General features: G+C 50.3%; 10 protein-coding genes across 10 annotated transcripts; 5 read left to right on the plus strand and 5 right to left on the minus strand.

Annotated features, from left to right (window-relative positions):
* Positions 1-43: 43 nt before the first annotated feature.
* On the minus strand, positions 44-1,024 carry PMU1 (putative phosphomutase; the record flags this gene model as incomplete). Its single annotated transcript, XM_076686718.1, has 2 exons — positions 44-604; positions 656-1,024. The coding sequence occupies 2 exons, from the start codon at positions 1,022-1,024 to the stop codon at positions 44-46; spliced, it is 930 nt and encodes a 309-aa protein (XP_076539080.1).
* A 2,942-nt stretch (positions 1,025-3,966) lies between these two features.
* On the plus strand, positions 3,967-4,929 carry HSP30 (30 kDa heat shock protein; the record flags this gene model as incomplete). Its single annotated transcript, XM_076686719.1, has 1 exon — positions 3,967-4,929. One exon carries the CDS (start codon positions 3,967-3,969, stop codon positions 4,927-4,929), a length of 963 nt encoding a protein of 320 aa, XP_076539081.1.
* Positions 4,930-5,353: 424 nt separating this feature from the next.
* On the minus strand, positions 5,354-6,340 carry NTG2 (endonuclease III domain-containing protein; the record flags this gene model as incomplete). Its single annotated transcript, XM_076686720.1, has 1 exon — positions 5,354-6,340. One exon carries the CDS (start codon positions 6,338-6,340, stop codon positions 5,354-5,356), a length of 987 nt encoding a protein of 328 aa, XP_076539082.1.
* Positions 6,341-6,553: 213 nt separating this feature from the next.
* Positions 6,554-8,617, minus strand: CCR4 (CCR4-Not complex 3'-5'-exoribonuclease subunit Ccr4; the record flags this gene model as incomplete). Its single annotated transcript, XM_076686721.1, has 1 exon — positions 6,554-8,617. The coding sequence occupies one exon, from the start codon at positions 8,615-8,617 to the stop codon at positions 6,554-6,556; it is 2,064 nt and encodes a 687-aa protein (XP_076539083.1).
* Positions 8,618-11,080: 2,463 nt separating this feature from the next.
* TRVA0_042S01134 (uncharacterized protein) lies at positions 11,081-11,482 on the plus strand (the record flags this gene model as incomplete). The annotated part of the gene is made up of 1 exon (XM_076686722.1): positions 11,081-11,482. One exon carries the CDS (start codon positions 11,081-11,083, stop codon positions 11,480-11,482), a length of 402 nt encoding a protein of 133 aa, XP_076539084.1.
* Positions 11,483-12,611: 1,129 nt separating this feature from the next.
* Positions 12,612-13,193, plus strand: TSA1 (peroxiredoxin; the record flags this gene model as incomplete). Its single annotated transcript, XM_076686723.1, has 1 exon — positions 12,612-13,193. One exon carries the CDS (start codon positions 12,612-12,614, stop codon positions 13,191-13,193), a length of 582 nt encoding a protein of 193 aa, XP_076539085.1.
* Positions 13,194-13,543: 350 nt separating this feature from the next.
* Positions 13,544-15,685, minus strand: VAC7 (Vac7p; the record flags this gene model as incomplete). The annotated part of the gene is made up of 1 exon (XM_076686724.1): positions 13,544-15,685. The coding sequence occupies one exon, from the start codon at positions 15,683-15,685 to the stop codon at positions 13,544-13,546; it is 2,142 nt and encodes a 713-aa protein (XP_076539086.1).
* A 1,168-nt stretch (positions 15,686-16,853) lies between these two features.
* Positions 16,854-19,412, plus strand: TRVA0_042S01200 (uncharacterized protein; the record flags this gene model as incomplete). Its single annotated transcript, XM_076686725.1, has 1 exon — positions 16,854-19,412. One exon carries the CDS (start codon positions 16,854-16,856, stop codon positions 19,410-19,412), a length of 2,559 nt encoding a protein of 852 aa, XP_076539087.1.
* Positions 19,413-19,655: 243 nt separating this feature from the next.
* Positions 19,656-20,045, minus strand: TRVA0_042S01222 (uncharacterized protein; the record flags this gene model as incomplete). Its single annotated transcript, XM_076686726.1, has 1 exon — positions 19,656-20,045. One exon carries the CDS (start codon positions 20,043-20,045, stop codon positions 19,656-19,658), a length of 390 nt encoding a protein of 129 aa, XP_076539088.1.
* A 1,244-nt stretch (positions 20,046-21,289) lies between these two features.
* TRVA0_042S01244 (cytochrome b5-like heme/steroid binding domain-containing protein) lies at positions 21,290-21,760 on the plus strand (the record flags this gene model as incomplete). The annotated part of the gene is made up of 1 exon (XM_076686727.1): positions 21,290-21,760. One exon carries the CDS (start codon positions 21,290-21,292, stop codon positions 21,758-21,760), a length of 471 nt encoding a protein of 156 aa, XP_076539089.1.
* Between the last annotated feature and the right edge of the window lie 7 nt (positions 21,761-21,767).

Raw genomic sequence — 21,767 nt, forward strand, 5'->3', positions numbered from 1 at the left:
ATACTTACTTCCCCCCAATATATATTCTATGCTAAGAGCTGGTTTACAAAGAGGGCTTGGTAGCCTTGACAACGACAGGGATCATGCCGCCGGTCTCCAATGGGAATGGTCTGTGGCCAATAACATCTAGGAAAGAGATGTTAGTACCAGAGTGCGAAGTAACCGACACGTAGAGGTGCGGGTTTGGCGTGTCCCAGTCCCAGGCAAAGAGCCGGTTGAGGAACCGTCGCGTTCGCACGTTATGCTGCTCCAAAGTCTCTCGTACGTGAGGGCTGTGCAGCTCGTCCGTCTCGGTGAGACCCTTCTCAATGACTAGATGAGGATACTTCTTCGCGATGTACGACCGCGTGTTCCGCTCGTCGCAGGTGTGGATACCAATGTCTTCTCGCAGATCCTCGAGGACAAGCGGTGGAGCAACCTGCGGTTCCTCAATGTTGAGCATGATGCCATCCCAAGTGTGGAGCATGGTATCGATAGATCGCGTAAATGGAGAAACGTAAAAGGCCTGGGGCAGCGGAACGCCCTTGGTGACCTGGTTCTTCCACTCCCGATTGTTAGCCTTGGCCTGGTTGACACCAAGCTCGGTCAGCTCGGGATCTGGACCCTACAAAAAACAGTTAGCTACCCCCAAAGAAGAAAACTTTGGCAAACCTACCCAAGTGATCTCATCGTTTCCATAGAGCATGCACAGGTGCTCGTCCCAGTATGGCTCCGAGTACTTCTCGATGGTATAGTTGTGCCAGCCCTGGCCGTGTCTGGCGAGGAAGAGCACCTTGTACCGGGTATTGGCATCGGCCGAGGCGACGAGCTTCTCAAACTCCTCTTTGAAATCGGTCCAGCTGGGCTTGTCGAGACCAAAGTCGCACTCGAGGTACCGGAACGAGTCGTAGTCGGTCTCGAGGGCGCTCTGCTTGAGGAACCCGTGCCCAGCGTTGGAGAACTCAAGCTGGGGGATCTCCGGGGCCTCGACGACCGGCGAGATCGTGTAGCCCCCGCCAATAGTATCTTCGATCTTGTCGAGCATCGTTTTTTGGTTATTTTTTCAAAACAGAGATGCTCCACCATTTTGAGGGGGGCAGCCGTTTTGATGGGGGTCTCCTGCGCCGTACGTCTGTTGCGGCTGTACTTTAAACTCTACCCGTTGGGTCGGTGGTCCAATTCCGTCGGCTTCAACATTGATTAAAACCCTCATCCACCATCAAAGTGCGAATCTCCGCGAAGCGGAGCCCCAGGGGGGTTTGGGGGGACTGGTCCCCCCATTGTTCACTCTTGAGTGTTATTCGAGGGCCAGCCCTCGAGCTCCCGTAACTGGGGGCTCTGCCCCCAAACCCCCGTCAACCAGATCTCCGCGAAGCGGAGCCCTAGGGGGGTTTGGGGGGACTGGTCCCCCCAATTACACTCGAGAGAGGTATGTTATTCGAGGGCCAGCCCTCGAGCTCCCGAAGTAGGGGGCTCTGCCCCCAAACTCCCATACTAGATGTCGGTTTGGGAGTGACAAGAGGAAACAGGAGGGTATATCTTAGGATCGTGATTGTATTCCAGGGATTGACGGCCGGCACCTTTAGATCCCGATGGATAAGCGTTTCCGATCCACTGGAGAGTGGGATCATCAGCAGCCCGTTGAACCGCGTTGTAGGAAGTACGGTCTGGAATAATAGATGTCGGAATATGGCCATATCCGACTTATGTCCGAATATGGGTATATTCGGTTTATGTTCGGGTATGGGCATATTCGGACCAGCTGATGCCCGATCCTGTCCGAATTCGTTTTATTCGTATCCCATTGGAAGCATATGGAGCAGATGCTGTTGAGAAGGAGGAGGATCACGTCGATTGGAAGTCAACGAAGAAATGGTTTGATCGCTCCTTTGTGCCAGTTTATGAACCATTTAGATACGCCTTGGTTCACCTAGCACTGGTGAGACTTGGGACCCCGACTGTCTTTAACTCCAGTGCAAAATAGTCGACTACGACGGTGGGTGTTCTTGTTGTTGGTTTCCAGTGTTTTTCCTGTGAGTGTCGGGTGATGATGGAGGTATGCGAAAAAAAAAATGCATGTTCGAAATATTAACACCTGCGACTGCTCTACATGACGCAATGCATATCAATTGAATAAAATGACCGCCATACTGGCACGGTGCATCAGTTACGCCAAGGTGCTGGTAGCTACCTGAGCTACGTAGAATTCGACGCCAAGCGTCACCCCAGGGGAACTCTGGTGGGGGAGGCTGGTCCCCCTAGGTATTCATCCATGGTAGTTGTAGAATAGACAAGGATCAAGGAAGTCCAAAGGAAAGGTTCCCAGGAGTTAAGGTCTGGAGTGAGAGAAATAAATCTTCAGGAGTTAATACATTACAAGAGATCCTGAACAATAAGAGAGTGAGTGTACCTGGGACGCACAGCAGCCAATCAGTACTATTTGAGCATTGATCCTCGCTTGAATCCTATGACAATACTAGCTACATCTGTTGTGATACTGATACGTAACTCGCGCAATTAATTATCAATTGAACCCCCTTTAGTAAAACGATTTGTATTCACCTTTTAAGGCATACTACTGTTATTACAAGCAAGCCTTGCTTTCTACAATACACTTGAATTTATGTCTCCATCCCGTGGTAAGTCCATTGCATATATGCAGCACCTGCCAAGTAGACTACAGATACAATGTCCGATGATCGAAAATGTAATTGATATATGGTCTGTTTGACATTTTGTAGAAACGCTACCGTTAACAATGGCTCGTAATGGTTGGCGTGCTCGCCGACCAGGCCTTTTAGTAATGTCGCGGACCGCTCGGAAAAACTGAGGGGCAGGGTTCAACTGATCAGTCAGTCGTGTATCTGATCCCTTGGGGTAAGGAAGATTGCTCTGTCCAGCGGTGGAGAACCCCCTCTTCTTTTTTCTCTCTCTCTTTAGCTTCTCTTACCAGTAGCCCCCCAGTGGAGAGTGCCCAGGTGATAATCCGTCGCGTAGCTGATTGCCTGTCTAAAAATTTTTTTTCTCTACCCGCCTAACCAGTGAATTGGGGCATACCCTTGCCAGAATTATCGACGCGTAACGAACAAGATCATCATCCTGTCTCCTGATCCCTCTCTCCCCTCTCCTCTATTATTTCTCGGATCGTGGACCGAACCCTCCTTTGCGGCTTTGCTTTCCTTTCGTCCTTAGTACATATTAGTAATACGGTTATTTTTTTGTCATAATTCAATTCCGATATTTGGCATGCCCCCGTGTGGTCTTTTGTGCTTCAAAAAAGTAGAGTGATGTTTGCTGATGATTCACGTTCGGATCGGGACATTTGGTGGGTGTACACCCTGGGGCTTGGGCAGGATTATCAGCACACCCGCGCGATCATGTGCACATCATCCGTGCCCGCCGCATCCGAAATGCGAGACATGCGTATGTAGTCCCTCTTTTCCGTCAGCCGTGCGGCTCACGGTATCCCCGACCTGGTTTTGCGCACGGTGCCTTTCTTTTCAAAACAGGACCAATATTAACTCCGCCAAAGAAGGTGGGATAAACATAACAAAAGGGATTGAAAAAAAAACTCCCCCAAAAGCTTTCTGCCTCTACTGGCAAGCAGCATCCAACAATTGCCACAAATGAGCCCGCAGTGAAAATTGGTCATCGCGTTTTGGCTGGAGCTTTTTTTCCGCCGCGCATTGCATGAAAAAAAGCTCCCCTGCACCCGCTCCGGTGGTACCTGTCATCATCCCGCCCCGGAATAACAAAAAGCAACCAACCCATGCCCTAATCCATTTGATCCAAAGGTCTAGAAAGACTGGCTTCCGGCGTCTAGCTCTAAGGCCCAGCGTCTAGCAGAGGAGTATATAAACCCCTCCGATTTGCACTTGGAAACAAGTCTTGTTTATCATCAACATCCATTGAGTACAACAATTCCCTGAACAACCATACAAAATCAATTGAACCAAATCGAAATCAACACCATCAATTAATACGACAATGGCTGGCAATCAAGCTCTGTTCGAAAACCCCCCTACTGGGTTGGACATCCACATCACCCAGCACGGGTCCGATTGGTACTGGGCGGCCTTCTCGCTCTTTGTGCTGGTGACTCTGCTGTTCACCGCCGGGGCGTACGCGCTGCGACCGACCAATGAACGACTCTTCTTCTTCAACGCTGTCTTTTCGACATTTGTCATTTCCATCGCCTACTACACCATGGCTTCTGACCTTGGTTGGACCGGTATTCAGGCTCAATTCAACCACCAGAGCGTCAGCCCCTCGCTGGCTACCCCCGGTATCCGCCAGATCTTCTACGCTCGGTACGTGGGGTGGTTCCTGGCGTTCCCTCCTGTCATTCTCAACATTGCTGTTCTAGCGGGTGCCTCCATCACTAATACCTTCTTCACCATTCTGTGCCAGGAAGCGTTTGTCATTAGCATTCTCATTGGCGCCCTCATTCACTCCTCGTACAAGTGGGGTTACTTTGTGTTTGGTGTCTCCGCTTTGCTGTTGGTCTTTTATCAGCTGCTCTTCACCTTCCGAAAGAGCGTTGGAACCGGCAATAACTACCTCGGCTACCACATTGGCTCCGCGAGTCTCGTGTTCTTCCTGTTCATTTACCCAATTGCCTGGGCTCTGGCTGATGGCGGCAACGTCATCTCGCCCGATTCCGAGTTCATTTTCTACGGTATCCTCGATGTCTTTGTGTTCGTCGTCATTAACTTCGTCTTCCTGTTCACCACTCGAAACGTCGACTTTGCCGAACTTGGCGTCATCCACCACGAGCGGGCTCTTTTCCACGAGAAGAACGGCATGTCGTTTGATACCCACCGAGACCAACCAGTGTCTGCTCCAATCACCGAACCAGTTGCTGCTCCTGCTCCTGCCGTCGAGCCAGTTAGTCAGCCAGTACCAGCCGTCGCTCCACCCATTGTGACCCCGGCTGAGAACCAGGTCTAAACCTAATACTTTTTTCGCTCGACAATCGTTTGCCTTAATTTTTAATACCACATTGCTGAAAGTAATATATATCATTTAATAAACAATTGAACCTCTAGAGATAACTCTGCGAAGCAGAGCTGCCCTTTCTCCTTCTCCGGGGGCTCCGCGGAAGAGTTGTAATTGAATAATAATCCTAAGACCTCTGCGAAGCAGAGCTACGGGAGCTCGAGGGCTGGCCCTCGAATACATTCCACTGTTAATGGGGGGACCAGTCCCCCCAAACCCCCCTGGGGGCTCCGCTGCGCGGAGAATCGCTGACTCCTCCGCGAAGCGGAGCTACGGGGGTTTGGGGGCTGGCCCCCAAGTCAATTGAAAGCAGTGTATTCATGGGGGGACCAGTCCCCCCAGATCCCCCTGGGGGCTCCGCTTCGCGGAGGATGGGCTAGCGCGGAGAGCGCTTGTACTTGTACTTATCTCCAGGACACAGGCCGGTCCTGCTGAGATCGCAGTCTTCGCACCGAGGGAAACGAGGCACACAGATGGACTGTCCGAATCCTACTAAGAGCGGGTTGATCTCGACCCACAGCTCCTTGGGCAACCATTCTTCCATCTGAACCCGCGTTTGTTCCGGCCCTGAGGAGGCCCCCTTTGTCTTGCGGTTTGGATTGGTCCACTTCCATAGTCTTGCAAGCCTATTGACATGGACATCCACTCCTATACCGTCGGCACGGTTCCACGCCCTGTGCATCAGCAGATGGGCCATTTTCGGGCCTACCCCGGGCAAAGCGATCATCTCTTCAATTGTAGGAGGGACGTCTCCGCCATACTTTTCATGGAGGATCTCTGTAGTCTGCTTGATGTATTTTGCCTTTCGCGAGTGGAACCCGACTTTGAAGATGAGTGTGTCGAGAGTCGCTTCGTCGGTCTCCCTGATTGACTCTACCGTGAGTCCCTTGGGCAGCTCTGTGCGAAGCCGGTTCATGACAAACGCGTTGACCTCGTCTTTTGTCTGCGCACTCAACATGAGAGCTACTAGTAACTGGTACCGGAAAGTCTCTGGGGACTCGGTTTTGACGGGCAGGCGCTCGCATCCCATGGTGTCAACGGCGGCCAGCACTCTCAGGCGCGAGCTCCGCACTCTTGTCAGGATGTCCACCCAGTTTTGGGGGGCATTAGGCTCCACTGGGTAGTTAGAGACGTCTGGGAAGGCGACGTGAGGGTTTGGTTTATCGAGTTTAGTGCCGCTTTCATATTGCACTTTAGCCAGTTTTAACTCTTTTATGGCTGCCACTTTTCCACCATCCTCCTTTTTTATTAGATTCTCCTTATCGCACTCCGGAATGCTCTCCGTTTCCTCATGTTTGAGGACCGGCTCGTCGTACTCGACCTTGATCCGTTTGGCCAGGCGTGCTGACCTTCTCGTGAGCATGATATTTGATGATCTCATGTTTCACCCAACGTCGTCCATCTTTATAGCACGGCACTATTTTGTAATAGTAGAACTAACAGCTAATAGTTGGAGCAATAGGTGGATAGTTGAAAATGATCTATAGTTAGAACTGGATAGCTGGAGATTGAATTCGAGTGGAAAACTAGGAAAATGGAGCGGACAATTAAAATAACTATATAATATATAAACGGATCACTTCTTATTACCAAAGTTTGGAGGCGGCGGCTTGGCCTGAGGCTCCTTGACCTTCTTGAAGCTGAACTGGGACATGATAGGAATGTGATCCGAAGGGTGATGCGGGTTGGGGAAGCCAACATAATGACTGGCGTACTCCTCGTCGAGCGGACCCAGCAGACCCGTCACATCAAACGATGGCACCGAGTACCAAATATGATCAATGAACTCAACAAAGTTGGGCGTGTAGTTGGTGAACCGCATCGACTTGACGTCAGAATACGAAGACTTTAATGCAAATTTGTGCGACATGCCGTTCTTGGTGTATCGCCCGAGCTCTCGCCCTTCGAGATCCTTATCATCCGGCCGCACCTTACCCTCGTCAAACAGCCGGTACACACCAGAATGTGACGTAGAGTTGAAGTCGCCACAGACAATGAGTGGGATCTGCTTAATGTCGGTGTACTTGGAATACTTAGACCCCTCCGGCGTAGACGAGCTCGCGTACTTGGCCAGAATGCGCTCGAGCTCCTCGAGAAGCAACGCTACCTGGACAAGCTTAACATCGCGGAACGCCGGGTCCCAGTGTAGATGGGTGTTCGCCACGGTCAGGAGCTGGCCGCTGTTTACGCCGCCCTGGACCTCAAAGATGGTGATAATGCCAATGTTGTCCTTGGTCATGACCCGGTTGTATATGTCGGCCGTCTTGGTGTCGTCACTGCGCACCGATAGCGAGTTATACTCGAGGCTATGTCGCTCAATGAGCTTGAACTTGTCCGTCTTGTAGAACGTCACGCACCCGTCGACCTTCTTGCTCTCGACCTCGCTCATCGTCCGCGCCCGCGTCTTGGGCCAGAACACACTCTGGTAGCCGCGCTCCGCCATCATGGGCGTCCAAAATTGCTCGTAGCTGTTGCCGTCCACCTCCTGGAGGCACACAATATCCGCCTCGAAGCTAAGTATCTCCGTCTTGAGCAGCTCTGACCGGTACTTCCACCCGAGTGCCCACGACGGCGTGTATCCGTACATGGCCGCCGTTGCGTATTTGTCACACAAGGTGTTGTACGACATAAGCGTGAACTTGTTCGGGTCCTTGTGGTCAATGGCCTCGGGCAGCACTGTGTCGTCTGTATTGATTGCTCCTCCTTGCCTGGAGCCCCCTTCCTTGTTCGAGTAGACGTGCCACATTCGCGGTGGCGAACTGTATTTGACCGGCGCCTTCTCCCGCAGGTCAATTATGACCCCGCGCGTGCCCTCTTCGGCCAGCAGCTTCTTGGTCGCGTCGGGAAGCGGGTTCCCTTCGATTCCCAGCAGTTCTAGCTGGAAAAGGTACCCAAACTCTGACGGGAGGCTCGTCAGCTTGTTGTCAAACAGGAAAAGGTACCGAAGCGTGAACAGGAGCCCCAATTCTGCCGGAAGCGTCGTCAGCTGGTTATCCGACAGATCAAGCACCTTGAGCTGGCTCAGCTTGCGGATGCTCGCTGGCACCTGTACCAGTTTATTGTGGTTGAGATAGAGCTTCTGAAGGAACATGTAGTTGAACAGCTTTGGCGTGATGCACCCGAGACCCTGTCCGCTCAGGTCAATTGAGGTCCAAAACTGCTTGTTAATGTCTTCGTTGATGATGCGCTGCTGCTCTTCTTCTTCTTGTTCTCTCTTCTGGCGCGAGTAAAAGTTCGCTCCTCCTCCACCACCTCCTCCGTTTACAATAGCCGCGCTACCCTTTACGGGTGTCATGGCCCCCGGGGCCGAGCTCGCCGTTGATGGGGCTTGCTGTTGCTGCACGAGCTGGATGGCCAGGTCTGTCACGGTGAGCATTCCCGAAGGGGCAGTCCCGGGGTTCCTCGACGACATGGCGGCAAGCCGCGCGTAGTTGTGTGGCGAGTTCGTCTGGCGTGACAGCTGGGCTAGCTGCACCTGCTGCTGCCAGTACTGTGAGCTGGCGTACTGGCCGGGGGTCGCGACATTGCCGTCTCCGGACTGCGGCGCCTGCGGCTGAGGTGCCCCCGCCATCTGTTGCATAAAGTAGTCCTGGCCATTCTGTGGCTGCATTCGCTGCTGGTATGAGTTCGGTTGGATCATTGTTTAGTGCGAAATCTCGAAACGTCTATAAGTATGCGATGGGTCTCTCGTGTACATTTCTCCAAAAAAAACGACCAAATACCGGCAAATGAATCAAACCCGACAAGATCTGGTTAACCAGCGATCTCTCAGAAAAAAACCAAAAGAACTAATAATAGTAATAGAACGATGGGCTTAGTGAGCAGGCGCGTAAAATTGAGTCAGTCTGCCTCGTTTCTTTCGGCCCTTTCTACGACCGGAAAAAGCTCTCGTGGTTCTGATCTCCTCGCCTTCTCTCCGCCGAGGAATCAACGCTAAAATTTCGTCAAACTTGGTTGGTTATACAGCAGACTGGATGTGCTCTATGGTCCTCTCGTGGATGGTGGTGCAAGATTTTGATGCTCGAGTTCGTCGTAGTCGTGGGTTTTGGTGGTGGTGGTGAAGGGTGGCCTCTCTGTCTGTTGGGAGGAAATCCTTGCCTTGTGTAGGTTGTTGCCGGAGCGATGCGGCGCGCGGCCGAATGGGGAAATAGCCGCCACAACCTCACCGCCATCACCAACTGTAGTTTCGGGCGTTATGCGTGTTATTGGTGGCGACAGGACATGATTTATGGGGGACCTTAACCAATTCATTGAGTTAGCCCCCTATTAAGAGAGTGAGCCCATATTTAATAATTATTACAACAATTGAATTGATCCAGCGAGACAAGTTCCCCCGGACTCTTCTATTGAATGGGTGTGAGTAGCCTCAGAGAAGACAACCATTACAGTAATTCGTTGTATTGACTGAGGGAACTAGTATGGGGCGGGAAAGACAAATTTAGGCGGTTGTATCAATACTTCCTTTTTTTTTTCATTTATAAAATGGTTGAGCGCAGGGGTGTTATTGGGTATGCCTCCTTTCTTCGGTGTGAATGGCTGTCTTCAATGTGCACAATGGTATTATAGTCGAAATCTGTTGATTGCTCATTGTGACGTGGAATGATTAGTAGATTTATGGGGTTATTAGATATTTGCGTACGAGCGAAGGAGATAGTCGAACATTGGGGTGGTACTACTTTTAGATTTACCTGTCCTAACCAGTATTGCCTGAAAAATTATCCTCTTTACGAGACTGAGGAACAATACTGCGTGCGACAGGCAGCATGGAGGTACGTTAAGGGCAAGGTAGTACTTTGGTCACCCAATTGAGGTGATTAGTTGGTACCCATATGGAATATGGAATTTAAATTGTGCGTTGATGAATATTGGAATTTGGATGTTGAATTATATTCGGGATTTGAATTAAAAAAATAATGGAATACCACCCGGATACTCGTTGATATCCAACTTGAAAAGCAAATCAGACGACTACAGTACTTGTACGCAATGGGCCAAAAAGCTTAAATAGAGTTTAGCTGTAACTCTAACCCACCTCACACAACTACGTCGAACAGGTCGGACACGTTCCACACTGGTCAACCAAAAATGCAAACATGGTACTAGCCAGGTCGGATCATAGACATGATTTTGGCGCCGCTGTACTATAACGCATGCGCGTACGACTTTGCTATGCACCGGTATATGGAGAATGGTAGTGTACCTTGAACAACACCTTAAGCCCCTACATTGGTATTTGCTTAGTCCCTTGACAGTTGTTCTACTTATTGCCCTGCTTTGGGGTATAATATGGCCCGCTTCCAGCGATTGGCAACTCGCTATTTACGGTATATAAATGGCTTTTTGGTCATAATATTTTATCTACTATACTACAGTTATTGCAGTTTGTTTTACACATAAGGTAGTACAGTCAAAAAAAATAATTACTCACAATAGCTGTAGGGAGTACCTTCAATATCGACAATCTTGTCAAGGAAAAAGTTAATAAAAAATGGAGCTAGGGTTGTATACATGCAAGTGCAAAGAGGGCAATTGGCAATGCCTCAGCTGTAGAAGTGCACAGTTTATAAAAAAAGCACACAAAAACATTTGCTCGAAGCAGTGTTCTAATTTAGCCGCGGGTGTCCAGCTCGACTTGATTGAAATTGCATTCGAATTCGCGCTGCTAAGAGAGCGCGTAGAGCTACTGCAGTCAATTGTCCGGTCAAGTCCAGATCCGCTACTATCAAGTCGCACAATTCCTTCGTCGCCCCAATCAAGCACTGATTCGACCAATTCGGAATCGTATTCTCTCTTTGACGAGTATATTAGCGAATACTCTCTCGCTTCGCCTATATCCACCCACGAAGACAATACCGATCAACACACAACAGAGAAATAACTTACTAAGACGAAGCAAATCAACATACAAAGACGAAGACGAGCCTTGAGAAGCCAATATTAATTGCTCTACTACAGTACCTATCGTAATTGTGCTCTACGAAACTACTAGGCGGACAATTGCACGGACGTGCATAACTCTGTTCACAAACGGCTGTGCATCATCATCCAAATTCATCACTACCGATAGAAGTTGGGATTATCACTGCTCTTCACGAAAAGCAAGATGGCAGATGGAAGCAAAGAGTACTACCTGGGTATCATCATCATTTTAACGGTGTACCTACGCATTGTAACAAGCACGATTGTGCCGCGGCTTAAACTGAGCACGTATAACGCTGCCAGCGCAAAAGTCGCGTTGGTCGGGGTTGGGCGGTACATCGCCGGGATGGGCATCAAATGGGTAGAGACAAACGGAGCCACGACTTCAGCAACGCGGCTGGCACCATACCTAGATGACTACACCATTGGGTATAGCGAGGCTTGGAACGCGTGTAATTTCATTGCCAGCGCCATAATTGGCACGACCATTGCGCAATTGCTGGCCCAGAAATCCTCTACTCCTGCTGGTACTACGACCAACAGTGCCGGCACCACCACAAAAAAGGCCGGCAGGAAGAAAAAATAACCGCCAAGAACCGTGCCATTACCGGCAGTACTGACGGAATATACTGCGCGGCGTACACGTGTATATAACCAGATAGCGATTTATCAGCAAAAATCCCATATATATTTAATTGCAGTACGGCTATCAGTGGACAATTAATAACCAGGCAGATCTAGATCTGTCGTTTTGCTCGTTCAACGTCCACATATGCGCTACCTTGGCTGTAACCATCTCAGATCGGAGAATCTCACTACATCTATTCTAAAAATGGCAAAATTGTTATCTCCAATGGCGTAACCCCCACACAGCTCCGCCATTACTACAGTACTCCTCCTCCCCTGAAGTATACTGTAATCTAGACCATTGGGTTTATCTGATGTGCTATAGCACATGCCTCCCCGTAGCTCTTTCGTACCGTGTCCGGTACTGTAGTTTAGCGTACGGAGCCAGAGCCCGAGCAATCGGAGCAAGCCCGTCGGAACAACTCACCGAAGTACGTCCGTGGCCTTCCGCTTCGGGCGATGAAAAAAAAAATCATCCTACTGGTGACGGGCGACACGGACTGCATGCACCGCCACAGAGGTTACCCCAAGGAGCAATTAGCCACATTAGCACCGCCACACGAATTACTGGAACGGTCGCCATTACCTAAGCATTGGCAGGGCTAAAGCGGTCTAGACCGAAAAACCGATGAAAAATTGGCCCAAATCTCAAACACGCGTTCTGCGAGGGAGCTGTGGTGATGAGGCAACCGTACAGGGGCCGGAAGGGAACAACAATTGACCGCGGTTCTTCGAAGAAATAACCAGCCGGATGGTCCGTTTGTCGTTCAATTGGTGAGGGGGGGGCCGATCTAATTTGATGATGGGCCGGAGAGCTAACTCCGTTGTCCCACTATGGTCACCACATTAGTTAGTCCGTAGAGCGGATCGAAAAGCCACTTCATTTCAGTTATTGTCGTGCAGAACAGGTACAATAATAATTTACGCGCTCCTGTGGTTCCCGGAGAACGTAACTGCGAAGTATACTTTGTTTTTTTTTCCATACTTTTCCAAGACGGCGAAACATTATAAATATCCCAGGTGTTCCCACCCTTATTGCCTTTTCCCTTCCCCAAGTCAAACTACTAGTTCAGAACTAAAAAATAAAAATGGTTGCCACTGTCCGACACCCAGCTCCAGCTTTCACCAAGCAGGCCGTTGTTGACGGCGTCTTCGAGGAGGTCTCTCTCGACAAGTACAAGGGTAAGTGGGTTATCCTCGCCTTCATCCCACTGGCCTTCACCTTTGTGTGCCCAACCGAGATCATTGCCTACTCCGACGCTGTCGAGAAGTTCCGAGAGCGAGGTGCCGAGGTCCTTTTCGCCTCTACCGACTCTGAGTTCTCTCTGCTCGCCTGGAACAACATTCCACGAAAGGAGGGCGGTCTTGGTGGCGTCAAGATCCCACTGGTTGCCGACACCAACCACTCTCTGTCCCGAGACTACGGTGTTCTCGTTGAGGACGAGGGCATTGCTCTCCGAGGCATTTTCCTCATTGACCCAGAGCAGAAGGTGCGACAGATCACCATCAACGACACTCCAGTCGGCCGATCTGTTGACGAGACTCTGCGACTTCTCGATGCCTTCCAGTTCACTGAGAAGTACGGTGAGGTTTGCCCAGCCAACTGGCAGAAGGGTGACGATACTATTAACCCAGCCAAGGCTAGCGAGTACTTCTCCAAGCAGGAGTAAGCCAAAAACAAAAAATAGAAATGACCTTATTTAACCACTAATACAATCATGTCTCCTCATTCATAATCGTTTATCTTTTCTTTCATTGCGATCTCATGCTCTTTTTCGTCATTTCTCTTTCATCGTAGCAGTTATCTCTTTCACAATTTCTCTTTTATGTTATGCCATTTGTTTATTTGCCGTTCATTTACAGTGTGAAATGACATTTTCATTTTAGTAAGTGACGTGTGGTGCGGCTCATGCGTGTCTCATGTTAACGTATGTGCGGCTCGGCGATCGTCCATCAACCAGCACAGCTAGTATCGCTAGTCTAGCATCTATTAATAATTACAGTAGTATTAGAGAGCTTTTTAATCTATTAGGACCAGGTCATCGACGCTAGGATCAACATGGACCGTCTTTGTGACGGAAATAGTACGCTGGCCTCTTCCAAGAACAAGATTGTATCGCATCACGCCTCGAACTATAAGGTCGAACGGATGGCCACTGACTTTGATCCACCTGCGCTGGCCCTCGTCAAGCCCATCGTCCTCCTTTGCCCGCGTGCCGAGGATGGCGTTATTATAAACATCATTAGTTTCGTCATTAGTACTGGTCGTGATGGGTCGTGGGTCGTAAGAGTCGTCGTATGCTTGGTCGCTGTTAGTCAATGCCGTGGGGAGGCTAGCCAGGGTGATGCTAAACGTATCCGTGGGTCTTGGGCCGTCTCCGGGCTCCTCACCCGTGGTGTTCTTGCCTGGATTGTTCAACCGCACGTCGCCCACAGCTCGCTGAACAACCTGGTGGAAAAATCCGCCTTCAAACGTCAGCGGCGCGCTGAAATGCTTGACGTTGCCCAATAGCATCGTGTGCGCTCCATCGCCCTCGCTATCGCCGTCAAAGTCGTCCCGCACGTACGGCGACTTGGCAAAGATATCAAGGTCCACGTTGAACACTTCGACGGCGAGAAACCCGGGGTTCACCGCCTCGACAGCTACATCAAACGCCAGCACCTCGTCGCTCACCAGCACTTCAAAAATGCCCGCAATACGAGCGTTCTGCAGCGGTTTGGACGTCGCCAGGACGAAACCGAGAATGAACCCAACGCTGAGCACGCAGAAAATGCCAATGATCATCCACAGCACGAGCCGGAAGTAAAAGTATCGGCTCGGAGGGCGCCCTCGCTGGTAATTGTGCGGCGAATACACCATAACATTGCCATTTTTACGCGATCTCCGCAGACTCTGCCCGGCTTGCCGCAATGGCGTTGTCTCCGCGTACTCCAGGTAGTCGTCGTCATCCTCTTCGTCGACGTCCCCGTCTATATCGTCGTAATCATCGAGATACGTGCCGCGCCACCGGTTCCAATTGTCGGGCTTTCCGTTAAAGTACCGCGAAGACGCCGGACGAAGGTATGGGCTACGATTGATCTGCGGTGACGTGCCATACCTTCGTGGGCTCTCTGGGCGCACGATACCGGATCCGGACGGCCGCCGTGAAAACGCCTCGAGGGTGCTATCTACAGATTCGTTATCGGGGTGTCCAGAATCCTCGGCGCTGCTTGTAGCGGTGCCGCCAGGGGGGACAACCGCGTGATTGGTAAGTGTATTGGTGGGCGGTCCCGTGGTATTAGTAGTCGTCACAATAGGACTGGTGCTCTGGAGAGCGCTGGGGTGTACTTGTGGACGAGACACAGTCCGCTTTCCCACTGGATGCGTTTGATAGGGCTGGGTCGCCACCGGTGATATGAATTGATTCCGCGATATCGACGACGAAGACATGTTCCGCTGCTGGAACCGCGGACGCAGCGTGTTGTATCCATCTTGGTTGTTGGCTACAGCAGAGTTCAGCTGCGAAGAGGCCGGTGACGGGTGGTCTGGCGGGTTTGACTCGTAGACAAACGTCTCGTCTGAGTCCGACGAGTCCGCTTCGTCCACAGCAGACGCGATTTTGGCCGCGAAGATCTCGGCCCGCGACCCGGTGCCTAATCTAGATGCCTTTTTCTTCCGTCCGCGACTAGCAGCGGCGCGAGTAACGTTGTCCGTGCTTTTCTTGATACGCAGGCTAACGTTGGATGCCGACGCACCGCCAGCGTTGATCCCGGCAGCAGCAGAAGCCATTGCCACCGAGGGAACCGCGGGGACCGTCTCGGTCTCTACGGTCATGCTTCCTCCTCCAGTGGTTGTGGGCGGGGGCTTCTTTCCCGCGCCTAAAGTACCACTTGAGCTAAGGCTGTTGTTTCCGGACTGTGTCTCTTTGGCGTGTCTGACCTCGTCCGATTTACCTGTTTCGACTGATCTATTCGCCTCGACCAATTTACTAGGCTCAACCGATTTACTAGGCTCGACCAGTTTGCTTGGTTCGACCGATTTACTAGTATCTCCCTTGGTTGGCTCAGACTTACTTGGGGCGTCAGGCATGCTTGGATCTGCCGTACTCGGCGATTCCGGGTCATTCTGCTTGAGCGTAGATAGCGACGACTTGCGGTCAATTGCGCCACGTTCGGTGGTCATACTGTCAACGCTCTCAGGCCTCGTGTCGTCCATAGAAAGTACCGATTCGTCCTCTTCTTCCAAGTTCGACGAGACCGATCCCCTCGAGCTGAGGACCCCTCGGGTCCCGGATAGGCTACTTCTGCGCGAAGATGAGGCCGATTCGGTATCCTTGCCACTCATCTTTACTCCTCGCTTCTCCTACTAGTGGTCGCTTCTCCTACTAGTGGGGAATAACCACCCGATCACTGAATATTCCGTGATATTATTTTCTCGGATAACAAATATGATATGTATAATACCTGGTGATAGTCTTCCGTACAACGCTGGATGGGCATTCACATATATACTAATATGCGAGATCAATTTAAATCCCCCTTATGCAGTCTTTATGTTAGTAAACTGAACTAGTTTGTAGCCCCTGGTTGGACTATAAAATCCAGTCGGGTACGTCTTCACTCGTCGTTGATTGCTACTGTACCAGGTATAGGGATGCCGTTTGGGTGGTGGTGTACTGCATTTAAGGGGGGATGAGAAGGCGATGGGGCACAACGCTTTGTGTTGCGCGCGCGTTGGGAGGATAGATTTTTTTCCGGGATGCCGAGACTGCCGCATCGAGGGACACGAGCCCGGAATTCGCCGCTTCCACATTCGGCACACGGCAGCAGCGGCTGTCCCCCTAGCACTGCCTGGCTTGGCTTATCCACGATGACCCGGGGCAGACGTACATTAATACCACTTACATCGTGATAGTTTACAGCTTTTAAGCGGTATCGATAGAACAGGCGTTTGGGCTTGTGTGGGTTATACTTGAAATACTAACGGTAGGGCCTGGAAAGGTCTGACTGAGTGTTTGTGAACATATTGCATTTGTAATACTGAAGGATCAATAACCGTTGGTTGCAACCGCCCACTGGTCCCTTACACTCCTTAATCCTTAATCGGCTTCTGGTATCTTAGTTGTAGGAGGTATTTCATTGGATTCTGAACCTTTGCTAGAGCCTAGCCGTCGATTTGTTTCCATTGATAAGCGCGTGCTTAAGAGGTCACGACTTTCGAAGGATCTCTATTGTTACTTGCTATTGATTTTAGTCCGACGCATTATTGACTTCAATTCAAGCATTAATCGGTTTTAATTGGCTCTGTTGGTTTCGTTTCATCTGCATTAGTTCGAAAAGCATTGAAAAAGATGAGTTCGATCCCTACAGATAACCCCCCTTCTTACGAAGAGGCGAGCAGGGTAGAAGAAGGACGAACCGAACAAGATGAGGCCGAGTCTCACGACGAGAACGCCAACTTAATGACCCCCCGTGACTCGCTAAGCATGGAACTCGACAGCAACGACGAAGATGACGACCATAGACTGCTGTTTGGAAACGATAATGATCGCCAGCAGGCCCAACGACACATTGAGCAATTCGACATTGAAGACCAGCCCATAGAGGCTCCGCGAACCAGCATTCTCAACAGAGCAACCATCGTGTCCTCGCGATGGGCGCACACCTTCAACTCGAAACTCATATCCCCCGTCCAGCGAATCCTCATAGATCCCGTCGCCCACCTGTGGACGACTACTAACTCGAAGTTTGACGGCTTCCTGTCGCGGTTTGGCAATCCGCTCATGTTCCGCAGACTCTTCTACCTTGTTTTAGTTGCATTCTTGGTGTTTGTCGCCGTTTCCTCAGGGATCCTCCCCGTAAGTGACGACAGCCTCTACGATGGTCAATTCCACGACCACAACCATCTGAGGGAGCTTATTGCCAAAAGCACCAGTCAGAGCGCCATTCGCGACCGCGTCGAGTACATGTCGTCGATGCCACATATGGCCGGCACGGCAGGAGACCTGACCCTCGCGCAGTATATCAGGCACGAGTTTGTCGACTTCGGGCTCAGAACGGTCGAGCTTGGCAAGCATAGTTCTTATCTAACTTACCCCAGTTCTACTGACTCGGATATGCAACTCAAGCTGCTTGACGGTAGCAACTTTGAGGCAAGGCTGTGGGAAGGAGAGGTGTACAAGAACCCCAAGAGCCATCAGAAACAGAGTCGGCCCATGCATGCGCTTTCAGCGTCGGGAGAGGCGAAAGGGCACATCATTTACGCGCATTACGGCACGAAGGAGGATCTCAAGGCGATCCCGCCGAAAGACCTCAAAGGTGCAATTGTGTTTATCAAGTATGGTAGAATGGCTACAGGCCTCAAGGTCCGACTTTTGGAGGAAGCCGGCGCAAAGGGTGTAGTCACGTTTAGCGACCACAGCGCCCTCAATAAAAACGACAAAATGTGGCCCGACGGCCCAGACTATCCTGAAGACGCAATCGAGCGGGATAGCGTTGCTATTGCTGGCATGAATCCTGGAGATGTTCTCACCCCAGGATGGGCGTCCGAGAGCGTCGACCGTGTCCTGCCTATCAACATGGTCAAGAATATCCCCAAAATCCCCACTATTCCTGTGTCGTGGCAAGATGCTCAGCATTTCATAAACAGTATTAAGGGCCACGGCGAGAAAAAAGACAACTGGTCCAACAATGGCCGCCCCAGCGGCGTAAAGGAGTGGTGGACTGGCGACTCCAAGTCCCCCAAAGCGTTCCTCAAAAACAAAGTGGTAGCCCAGGACCGACATGCCCTGTGGAATGTGTTTGGCAAGATCGATGGCATGGAACAGACTGAGAAGATCGTTCTCATTGGCGCCCAGAGAGATTCATTTTGCTACGGCGCTGTGGAGTCTATGTCAGGCACCGCTATTCTCATGGAGCTTGCGCGAGTGTTTTCTCTGCTTAATCGCCGCGCTGGTTGGGCGCCCTTGCGGACAATTGTGTTTGCAAGCTGGGATGGCTCGACCCAGAACTTTGTTGGTAGTACCGAGTTTGCAGAGCTCAATGAGGATGAGCTCACTCGCAACGGCCTGGTTTACATTGATCTCAACGAGGCCGTGTCGGGAGACAAGTTCCATGCTGAAGCGCATCCGCTGTTTGACGGTGTTCTGCAGACCATCTTGGACAAGGTGTACGAACCCGTGTCCAACAACACCATTGCATCTACTTGGAACCAGAAGAAAGTTCCACTTTTGGGCGGCGAAGGAGATTTCCTGCCGTTCTCTGCATTAGCTGGCATTCCTTCCATCCGTGTCGGGTTCGAAGGCAGGTCCTTCCCACGTCACAGTTGTTTCGATTCCCTAGAATGGATGAAGAAATATGGCGATCGTGACTATGCATACCACAAAACACTTGCTGATATTCTCGCATTCATGCTGCTCAAGTTCTCTGATGAGCCTATTATTGATCTGAATATCGCCGCATACGGATCGCGGCTCCAGGAATACATTGTTGATCTCGAGCGATATGCCGCAACCCAGGGTAAGCAGCTCGATTTTACCCCTCTCAAGAAGGGAGCCGATGCCATTTTGAGCGCCGGAGTTACTTACAATGCCTGGCTTCGGGATTGGCGCCAAATTGCCAGCGATGGCGAGCCTCCGGTGCTGACAATTCACAGGCTCACCTGGAACTCTCGACTGGCAGCATTCAACAAATATCTGCTCGACCGCAATGGTGTCTCGCCTCACCGCAATTGGTTCAAGCACTTGCTGCTTGGCCCACAGCTGTGGCATCCTACAGAGGACCATTTTGAATGGAACACTTTCCCGGGAATCCGTGATGACATTGAAGCTAAAGACTGGCAGAGTGCAGAGAAGGCTATCAAGCACACTGGTGAAGTTATGGAACTCGCAGCGAAACATCTTAGCCAGTAGGCTCACGTTCTTTAATAGTTGCGTAAATTATATGTTTGATTTTTGTCTCGTATCCTGTCATGTAACTGTAGATTGCCAGGATTCGTAGCATCAAAATGGCCAGGTGGATCTAACAGAGGAGGGTTAAGTGATAAATACATTCAATTTTGTTACCTAATATTACAATGGGATAGGAAGCTCTTCATGAGGTAGAGGTACCAGTAATACCAAGCTGCAGTATTATATGCACAGAATTGAGCTGGCTTAAAGGTTTGGAAGGCTGTTTAGAGCCTGATATGCGGCATCCGACATCACCACTGCATAAGTTCCATTATTCTCGATGAAAGTAACTGGACCAAGTGTTTGGCCCGAGGAACATGTTCCGCCAGTGCCAGATTTAGGGCAGGCCAGTATGGCTTGCCCGCCATCGAAAATAATATTGAGTCCGGTAATGGCTCGCGAATAGTATGCAGCGTCCGTACTTTCCCATGCTACAAGCATTGGGCAGTAATTTGCATCGCCAGGAGAGCAATTGATTTTGCATTGGAACTGACTCGTTCGGCAGTCAATTGGTCCATATGTCCCCGAGTGGATGTCGTCAGCTGCAGCAGGAATGCCAACAACTGTTAAAAGGGTGAACAATAAAAACTTCATTTTTCTACGCAGTGTGTGCTTTTTATGATCTTATCTTTTATGGCACGATTGGCTGATATTCACGACTTTTTATATCCGTTTTCCTTTTATTTCGAGGTCCATGATCCGTCCCCTCAGATATCACCATGCCATCGATCGACCGCCGATGAGCCGTCAGAACGGTAATAGCTCCAAAAGGAGTATGTTATAAACATGGAGATACAAAACTTGTGTCGGTAGCACATTTGCATCATTTAACCTCTATACGGCTCCTGCCGATGGCTATTTTTGTACTAAGTGGTACAGGGAACTGTCGTATGTCTCCCACCCGTTGGGCAAGTGCTTATCGACCACTTTCATTTTACTTCCGATCGCTCCAGACATTGATAGGCAGGAGTCGGCAAACTTTAAATGCGGAGTGAGTCTCGTAAGGATCGATCTTGTAATTGGTTGATAAATATCCATTACCGGTGGAGCTGGCCTCGACGTATCGCTGGTGATGCAGATATCACGCTTCCGGTAACTTAGTTCCTCTTGAATTTTGATGGGACTAATATTTTCTCTAGCGCAGGTCTAGCAGGACTTGTAACTATGACCTTTATCTTCTATATATATATATATAATCAATCAACGTAGTAGAGAGTTGATAAGTTAACTGGCGCTCCTTCAAGTGGACTGAAATATCGGCTGTTACTTTTAACCCACAAACAGTCGTCTCCGACAGTGTAAAGACGCGTAATTGTGATCGGATACAAAATATTGCAGAGACTCTTGGCATCGATACTTCTCCATCTACTATACAGTTAGACTCCCATAACAACCAGCCACTGAATTCACCCGCCATATCGGTCTAACATCCTTTCAATAATCCACATATACATTAGAGACTCGAAACTGCTGAGCTGCTCAATTTTAGAACCTTTCGACACTGAGACAATACAAACAAAAGATTCAGTTCATGCCCTCCCTCGGGAGACACTACTGTCGTAGTTGCTTCTGCGGCTCGTGCGGCTCGTGCGGCGCAAGGGTACTAGAGCTGGAGCTTGCAGTATCTCCGCCTAAATACTTTCCCTTTGCGGCGAGATATACCACCATATACTATGGCAGTACCAGGCATGAACATTTCATGAATTGACGTAACAGCCCCAACTTCCATCACAGATCATGCAATGTCTTGTGATCGGACCGATCGTTCATGTTGGGGGAGGCATCAACAAAAACTGCCGATTATCCACCCTATCCATTAGAACAGATCCATAGAGAAAATGCCGCCAGAGTATCTTCCTTACGCAAACTACGGACTAATCATTCTTGCCTTGTTTCTCCTTGCAAGGAAGTTCCTGTTTACAGCAGAGGAAGACGACGGATCACTGAGATCGGGCCCAGAGCCGCTCGTGTTCACCACTTACACCCCGCAAACCCTCTCCAAGTTCAATGGCAAAGATGACGAGCGCGTATTGCTCGCAGTCAAGGGAACTGTGTTTGATGTGACTCTGGGCAAGACGTTCTACGGCCCAGGCGGCCCATACGCGAACTTTGGTGGACGCGACGCTTCCAGGGGTCTAGCCAAGAACAGCTTTGATGAGGACATGCTGACGTCAATTGACCAGGAAATCGACACCCTGGGCGATCTCACACCAGAGGAACGTAGCTCTCTTGAGGAATGGTACACGCACTTCCGGGGCAAGTACACAATCTGTGGAGAGTTGGTCAACGAGACTGATAAGATGAAATAATTGCTCG

This window comes from Trichomonascus vanleenenianus, assembly GCF_965637985.1.
Source record: "Trichomonascus vanleenenianus strain CLIB 3782 genome assembly, contig: TRVA0_042S, whole genome shotgun sequence".
Classification (NCBI taxonomy): domain Eukaryota; kingdom Fungi; phylum Ascomycota; class Dipodascomycetes; order Dipodascales; family Trichomonascaceae; genus Blastobotrys; species Blastobotrys vanleenenianus.